At 40.0% G+C, this 8,313-nt stretch overlaps 1 protein-coding gene and 1 long non-coding RNA gene across 2 annotated transcripts in view; one reads left to right on the top strand and one right to left on the bottom strand.

Moving 5' to 3' along the window:
- The window catches only part of SLC35F1 (solute carrier family 35 member F1), a 444,149-nt gene extending 439,108 nt beyond the window's left edge, over positions 1-5,041 (top strand). The window contains exon 8 of the mRNA XM_024122526.2: positions 2,170-5,041. Within this exon, the coding sequence (XP_023978294.1) occupies positions 2,170-2,394 (225 nt within the window). The 3' untranslated portion in view covers positions 2,395-5,041. The remainder of the gene's footprint in view (positions 1-2,169) is intronic.
- LOC129392465 (uncharacterized) lies at positions 3,785-5,404 on the bottom strand. The gene is made up of 2 exons (XR_008618363.1): positions 5,031-5,404; positions 3,785-4,722 (listed from the first exon to the last, which is right to left on the bottom strand). It is a non-coding gene; the product is annotated as an uncharacterized lncRNA (long non-coding RNA).
- Positions 5,405-8,313: the final 2,909 nt, after the last annotated feature.

Below are 8,313 nucleotides of genomic sequence, written 5' to 3'. Positions count from 1 at the left end.
AACCTTTCCTCCTTCACGGCTCCCTCCCACTGGTGCAGGTCCCGTCCCTATTCTTTGTCTCTGTTTTTTCTTTTTTTCTTTGCCCTACCCAGGTACGTGGGGGAGTTTCTTGCCTTTTGGGAGGTCTGAGGTCTTCTGCCAGCGTTCGGTGGGTGTTCTATAGGAGAAGTTCCACGTGTAGCTGTATTTCTGATGTATCTGTGAGGAGGAAGGTGATCTCCGCATCTTACTCTTCCGCCATCTTCTCGCCTCCCTCCATTTATATAATGCAGTTCTAATCTCAGAGCCCCATTCTTAATCTCTCAGCCTTCATCTGCTGCAACAGGGGCAGCCTCACACCCAAGACCTGAAAACTTCTCACTGGAAACTGGAGGTGCATGAGGGGATTTTTGAAGATGAGAGTCATTAACAAAATATTTGAAATGTTGCTAATGTTAGGAACAAACTCATTTCATTTGCCAAAGTTTCAGGTAAAGGATGAAGCTCCTGAATGTAGAACTTCAGGAAGCAAATTTGGGGGTAAATAAGTTTTCTGAGATCATATACAAGTCCTGAGTTAGTGGTCTTCTTTTGCTACCATTTTGTTTTACAAACAAATTCATAAAGAAAAAAATTATTTTCACTGGGAAAAACTGAATCAAGCTACTTAAGTGAAGCTGTTACAAGCTGAGTCTAGAATACAAATCCATCTGAGAAAGTATTATCATATGAGTGTGAAGGATAAAGGACTTATAGGACAGGGTGAGGAGTGCTGTAGAAAATCAGAAAGTGATCTTTAGTCTTAACTACCTTGCTGCTGCTAAAGAGAGAGAGAGAGACAGAGAGGTAAAAAACAAAACAAAACAAAACATCATAGCAGGAACTTTTAACCACAGGAATATTTTTTCTAAGTGCCATTTTCAAAACCGCCTTTCCTATTATTGAGCATTATAGCCACCTTTTAACTCTTTATTATAGCATTGCAACTTAACTTTATAGATTCTCTGGATCCTTTTCCTGTTTTCCTTTCTTCCAGCTTCCAATTAATTTTTGTCTTTTTTTTTTTTTTTACCAGTTTTTAGTTCTTTTACAGTATGAGCATAAAAAATAAAATAGGAAAATCAATTTGATCCTTTTTTCCCAATGAATGCAAGATGTTGTCAAGACTGGGACAACAGCTGTCAACTACAATGGGAGTTGGCAGGCCATAAGTGCATTGCATTGTTTTAATCTATCTGTACCTCTGTTTCTCCACTGAGACTATTAAGTCCTTGATGGTAAAGACCATATGTTTTCATTTCTCTTTCCCCAGCACACAGTTCAAAGTTTGATACAGAGAAGACATAGAAGAAAACTATTGGGTGAATGAATGAAACAACAGAAATGGCAACACTCATACTGTTACCTCCCTCTCCCCCACTAACTACTCAAGTAATTCCAGAATAACTACTCAAGAAGGCCCAGAAGGTGTAGTTTTCTTCAAAAACATATGTAAATTCTCGGGGAAGTTGTATACACCAATATTTTCTTTTTTTTCACCACAAAACTCTGAGTTGTCGAGCAGTAATTTAGGAACAGAACACTATATATCCATCCCTATTTGGTTTTGTTTTTAGATTAATGGAGCAAGAATGAAATGTTATACTATTTCTTTCTATCCAAGGATAATCTAATCTTGCAAAGACAGTTACCAAAGTCAATAACAATTCCTACTCAGAAGACAAATAGTGTCTGAATTGGATTAAGGTGAAACAAAAAGCGCCTGATGCAGCTGTGTCAGTGAGGCACTCAGTGTTTATGGCTTCATTACAACCTTAAGTGGAATATCTCTATTTCTTCCGTGTTTAATGAAGTCACAAACAACCAACTCTTTGTTGAGTGATATTGGAGAGTATTTGCTTTTAACTTGTATTTTAATTCGTGATTAACTAAGTCTCTCTCACATCAGGTACTCAGATGGGTGCTTTAGGGACAGTTAGCTGAGTGTTCCTCTGTGTTAGCCACAGAGTCAAGAAAAAAGATAAGGAGAATCAATAAGACCAAGACAGGGTAGAAGAGAACATTCACCTTCCATCAAGATCCTTGGCCGACTCATCAAGCTGCCCGTCTCGGCTCTGCTCCCGTCTCTGTGTCTCATGTGTAAGCGCTTCTGCTCTGGCTGCTAAGTGACTTGGCTGTTGTGTTGTTTAGTTTTCAGGACTTTATCTCCTGTCTTTCTTCACCATCCTCCTCGGCCTGGTGCTCTACTCCTCCACCTCCACATACATAGCCCAGGACCCCCGGGTTTACAAGCAGTTCCGCAATCCTTCGGGACCCGTCGTGGACTTACCAGCCACAGCTCAGGTGGAGCCTTCAGTCACCTATACCAGCCTGGGCCAGGAGACTGAAGACGAGCCCCACGTTCGTGTGGCCTAGGACGACACCCTCCCAGCCCACTGAGGACACCTCCGCGGCCGTGTGTCCGCCCGTCATCTCTGTTTTGTACATAGAGAAAGGTATTTATTAGGTGCGGTTTACACAGGTGGACTGCAAGGTAGCGAATCTGAAAGCCTGTAAAAGGCATAAGCTAAACATCCCTGGAGACACAGGCTCTGATCCACCTGACCTGGGGAGATGCCTAGCTAGTGTGTATCCAGGTCACAACCCCCCCTGCATTAATTACTGTGAAAATGTTGGAATCAAAAGCAAGTATTATTGTTTGTACTATTACGGTTACTGTTACTGCACCGACTTTCAGGAGGAGGTTTTGTGCTCCTGATGGGAACTCTCACCAGACCCACTCACATGTAGTTAACATCAATCCCACTTTTCTATGGCAAGTCACTTTTTAAGAATCACACTTTATTTTTGTGCACAGTGTCTGAGTGCTGCATGCCACAGGAGCTCCACCCTATGACGCTTCCTTATCCTAGGGACCTGGGGGCTCACAGTTTCCTCTGTTACCTGTTGGATTGCCTGCTCAATATGTATTTTGTGCTGTGACCCTTGTGGGGAGTGGCAACTGACCATATAATTCTCTATTCTAGGAATAGATATAAAACAAACATTTTAGCCTTTTTATATTTCAATCTCTGATTACTCCAGGCCATTGCCTTTCTGTTGTGCCACATGATTCTGCTAATCAGGTCCCTGTAATAACAGGATAAGGAAAGTTCCGTTTCTGTGGCTTATGGGAAACCCCAGAAATAATATTATTTGTGCTTAGGGCAATACATTTTTTTAAATCTTTCTGCTCCTCCCTATGTTCCCTCTTCACAAAATATATTTGGTTTTCCTTTTTCCCCCTAGGTTTCTTTAGTGATAATATGGAAATCAATCAAGGCATTGGAAAAAGCCGTGGTCCTCTGCCCTCTTGTGTGACACCCTTTTTGAAATACACCAGCATGGGAAATTACCTTTATTGTGGCGTTTCATTGGTTGTTTGGCCTCCCAACAAAGTCAGGGTGCTGATGTGGAACAGTCTCTGACGATAGTTTGATTGATTGATTGATCTGGCCATTTTGTAGTGGTAAAAATGCCACCAATGAAAAAGTCTGGCATTGTGGTCACATTTGGCATCCATTCAATAGCTGCAAAACTCACACAACATTCTTATGGCTACAGAGAATATTACAGGGTCCTGATAAGGCTTTGAGGGGTATGTCGCTGGTCTAATTTTGTTGCCCTTAAAATAGCCCTTTCTTCAAACACAGAAAATCAAGAAACACCACAAACCTCTATGATTTACAATAGATTCTACATGTCAGTACGTGCAATAGTCTTTACCTTTGGCTGGCTTCAATACGCTTCAAGAAGATCCTCGATAGAGTTACAGGGTTTGTAAAAGGAAAATAAATGTTTTGGGCAATTCAAATCAATACATCTTAAGCAAGCAAAGCAAAACATCAGTGGGGTCTCTGTAAGGTAGAGAACAAATTGAAGCTTAGTCAGGATTTCCACAGTAGCCTGAAGAAGGCCTAAATACAGCTGGCAGAAGCATCCCATGCTGTCCGCCAGCACCCATGTGGCACTTCTGCCTGCCCTCTACCCCAGGACAGGTAGTCCTGCCCTTGGAGTTGGAGCAGACAAACTATCTTTTCTGACATGCAGTTTTTATGCTCATCTCTGTTCAACCCCCTTAGAAACATGTTTTCTTTTCAGTGAAAAAAAATCACCATTAAAGCTATATCAAGTTAAAAGAACGTTGCCAATGTTTGCTCTCTGCTACCTTTTAAACCAATTAAATACCTTTCTCTGAATGTTTTGTCCATTCAGATCTGAAGACCTTTAAAGACTGTGGTTTTATTTTTGTGTTTACATTCCTTTGGTTTGCATAATTTGCTTGATTTATTGCATTTTTAGTATTTATTTTAAGCCAAATGTTTTAGCCTTTTTTATTCATTTTTATGACACTAATTGGTAGACGCTTAGTAAAGTCTTATGAGAAATAAGTGGATGAAAGTATTTCCAAGTCGACTCAGTGGACTGGGAATTTTTTTCAAATTTAAATTTCAAAAGGGTTTGCAAATCAGTGGATGGCTACAAGTTGCCATCTGAATTATTTTCTAGGATATTTTAATTGACTCCACTGTATGGAAACCAAGTGTGAATGTTAAGATGAATTCACTGTGTACCCTTTACCATCCAATGTCCTTGTACACAAGATTTTCATGTCACTGGGGTAGCTCACTGTGTTGGTTCTTCTCCATTTAGAAAGGCTGATAACGTACTGAATTGTCTGAGATCAGGAGTTCCAGATTGACCCTTCGGGGAAAAAAGAAAATAGCAAGAAACAAACTCTTTTTCCATGTAAAAACATCGATCCTTTGGGAGTGGGGTGGGAAATGGGGGTAGGACATCATAAACTCTAGCTGTTTGAGTTTCTGAAATTTCATAACCTCAGTAGACACCAGCAAAAATTTCAGCTTTTCAATCCACCACCAGCCACTCTCTCCTCCACAAATGAGACTTTAGCAATTTGTCTAGAATTTGGTTGGGTAAGCAAACCTTACCTCTCCTAAGTGGTGGTCCTCACTTACTCAATGACAACTTGCACTGGGGATAGTGCTCACCTTGGTCACACTTTCCCACAGCTCCGAACTCTGAAATACACAACCAGGTAGAACAAGCAATGGAAAAATTTGCACCACTGTGTCCCATGAAAATGTTTCAATGTTTAGTTTAGGTATTGCTAACTTGTGCTATTAACCTTTTGACAAGCGTGTAGTACTGTTTGTTTTGGGTTTGTTTTTGATTTGTAACCATTTAGTAGTCCCCAGCTAGCTACCAGTACAGATTTTACCCCATGGGTAGGATTCTACTGTCAAGCCACGTAACAAAGCACACTAATCCAGACACTGCAAATGGAAAATATGAACCAAAAAGGAAATTGACACCGATAAGTTGAACAAACTCTCCATTTTTGATATTTGCATGCTCCCCTATGGACTGGCTGTGGCAATGTAATGCCTGTATAATGTTTTCAAATAAAAATAAATGCTTTATGAAAGCACAGAGTTCTTGGTTTTCTTGAGTGTTTGTCTGCACTATGACAACCAGGGAAGCAGCTCCTGTGGGATGCTAGAAATAGCAACGAAAGTAGATAGCAGGGTACATGTCAAAATAAAAACCAGAAAGAAAATATTTCCAAATTAGGAAGGGCACAGTTGGTCTCAGAGCTGTAGCTTCGAAAAGCCAAATTAAACACATTTGTAATTTGCAAAATTAATTATTTATCTAGGTACTTAAGGAGGCTCTGGGGCTACAACCTCCAAGCCCACATTTAAAACACATGTAGGACAATTATAAATTTACCCCCAAGAAACAATTTCTCACAAGAAAGTTTTGTGTAAGCTGCCCTTGGCACAATGCCAGACACAAAGAAAGAGAATTAACATTTATAAAGCAGGACTGTTTGCGTTTCTGCTCTGAACTTACACAGCATCTTGTCATGGTCACTTCTCCACTAACTGCAGCCACCCAGTAATTTTAAGTACCGAGAAACGATTGTACATAAATTTACATATTCTTGTCATTTATGTTCATAATCAGACCTCAAAAATTAAATGAGCTGAAAAGACTGTATGTCCGAGTTATATATTTTAAATCTTAAAAGAAAAACAGTCATTTTTCAAGGAGAAAAAGGAGCAGTGGCACACAGCCTTTATACAGGGCTCTTAAGTAGAGATCCGTTGCGATCTGCTTTTATAAGTAGAACAGTACCGCACTTCACATAAATAATTTGTTCAAACAGCGTGATTCAGTTTAAAAAAAGTTTTTTCCTTGAGAAATGTAACTCTTTCTCTAAAGTATTGTTTATTTGTATTTAGTAAACTCTTTGATCAAAGATGAAATACAGTTGAACTTCAACTCAGTCTGTGTCTAAGTGTCCAACAATTCTAAATTATTGGGGTCCACATAGTATACCTAATAAACATATATGTCATGTTTAGTCTGTCTTCCCAGTGAATTATCATTTTCTTAAGAGAAAGAATTGGGTTTCCTAAATGCTTGGAAGTTCTTGCAAAGGGAAGCTAAGGCAGTACTTGAATGGTTTTTGTGATTATTAGCATGAAGAAAAAGAGAAACAAGTAAAATTCAGCAAGTGAGCTGTAAGTACTGTATTGTCTTGATGTTCCCTAGGAAAACAAATTGTAATATCTGCAGTAATAGGGACTGAAATCAAATCCAGCTGATCTATTTTCAGGCCCCATGAAACACCTTGCTCATGGAAGGCTCTCATACATCTTTTTTTTAATGGAATCTAACTTCTAAATCAGAAACACAAAGTACAAGGCTAAGATATTCTATTACAAAATATTCCCCTTTTCCTTATACAACTAAGTACTTTTTTCTGTAAAATTCCTGTTCTTGGAAAGAAAGGCATCACGAGGTCCAATTAAACCATCCTTGAATTTTTTAACAAACCCTTAAAATGTTAGTCTATTCCTTCAGGTTGACCCTGGGTTAAAAAACAACAAAGTGAAGTTCTTTTTTTACTTGCAAATATAGTGTTTTTGAATGCATAACATTGCTTCTTAATTATGTACACTGATCTTTCTTTTTTCTTTCTTCTCTTCCTTTTTTCTTTGATTTTTTAAATTTCTTTTTCTTTTTTCTTTCTGCGAACATAAACAGAGTACTCATTCTGGGCCACCTACTCAGTCTCTGTCCTTTATTCTCTATGTGGTCAAAAATGTTTAATTCAAAAAAAATTATAATACAGCTGGAAAGCCCCACACCTACCAGATGGCCTTTCATTAGTGCCTGAAAGGACAAGGCATTGTGTGTCACTTTTTAGACAGCCAGGCAAGTCGCCTCCAAATGACACTGCAACCTGATTAACAGGGAAAACTAATGATCAGAGGGAGGAGGTCCCTGGGAATAGACTAAAATTAGGGGCTTCCATCTGGATAGACAAAGGCCTCGTGTAATATGACTAAATCTATAAAAGCATGAACATGAGCTTGTTCACCAGGCCTCAGTGTTAGAGCTGGGAACCATTCCATAATGCTTGAAAGATAATTTCAGGATGGATAAAGATAAATATTACTTTTTACACAACGGGGAGTAATCTTCCTGAACTCATTACCCCACAGTGATCGCACTGGCTGAGAATGTGTTATGTCACCAAATAGATGAGAATGCTACAATCAGGCAGTAAATAGGCTGTGTAATTCATTATCCAATCCGTCAAGCAGGCACTCAGTAATTATGCCTGGACAACAGGTCCATAGACCCAGTCGGTTGCAGGCGAACCTGGCTGTGTGGTCACACTGGCTTTAAGAGGCATAACACCAGTACATCCCCGACCCTGGGAACTTGGCAGCACTGTGGATAGCTATGTCTTTGGGCCGCTAGATGTCTCTGTCTGAGATTAAAACATCGGGATGACCACCTGCCTGCAGTGGTGAGGCTGTTATTGGATTCTCCACTCCTGGGGGGCAGCCCTGGTCTAGGTTCTCATCTTACTGTTCAGGCTTCCTCCTCCCAAACGTCTGTGGTCAGCGGTGGTGAAGTGAGAGAAGTTCCAGTGGTAAAATCTCGAACATCCTCACCACTGTGTCATTGCTAAATGGGTAAAAAAGTAAAAGAGCAAGAGAGAAACGTGAGGCTAAAGGAAGCAGTATTGCTGGAATTATTCAGAAGTAAATTACACTCGAGGACAACATACCCAACCATTTCAAGAAATGCTTAGTGACAGATAAATGTGTGCATGCATGAATTCCTCATGGGAGGAAGAAGTAGATCCCCAGGTGCTGAAGAGCACATGCCTCATGGCGGTGGGTCAAAAGCCTTCTGCACCTGACATTTCCCCCAACAGTGTCCACAAATGCCATTTCTGGGATTTGGGGC

Source organism: Physeter macrocephalus, chromosome 10 (genome assembly GCF_002837175.3).
Source record: "Physeter macrocephalus isolate SW-GA chromosome 10, ASM283717v5, whole genome shotgun sequence".
NCBI lineage: Eukaryota > Metazoa > Chordata > Mammalia > Artiodactyla > Physeteridae > Physeter > Physeter macrocephalus.
This window is presented reverse-complemented; position numbering and strand designations above follow the sequence as displayed.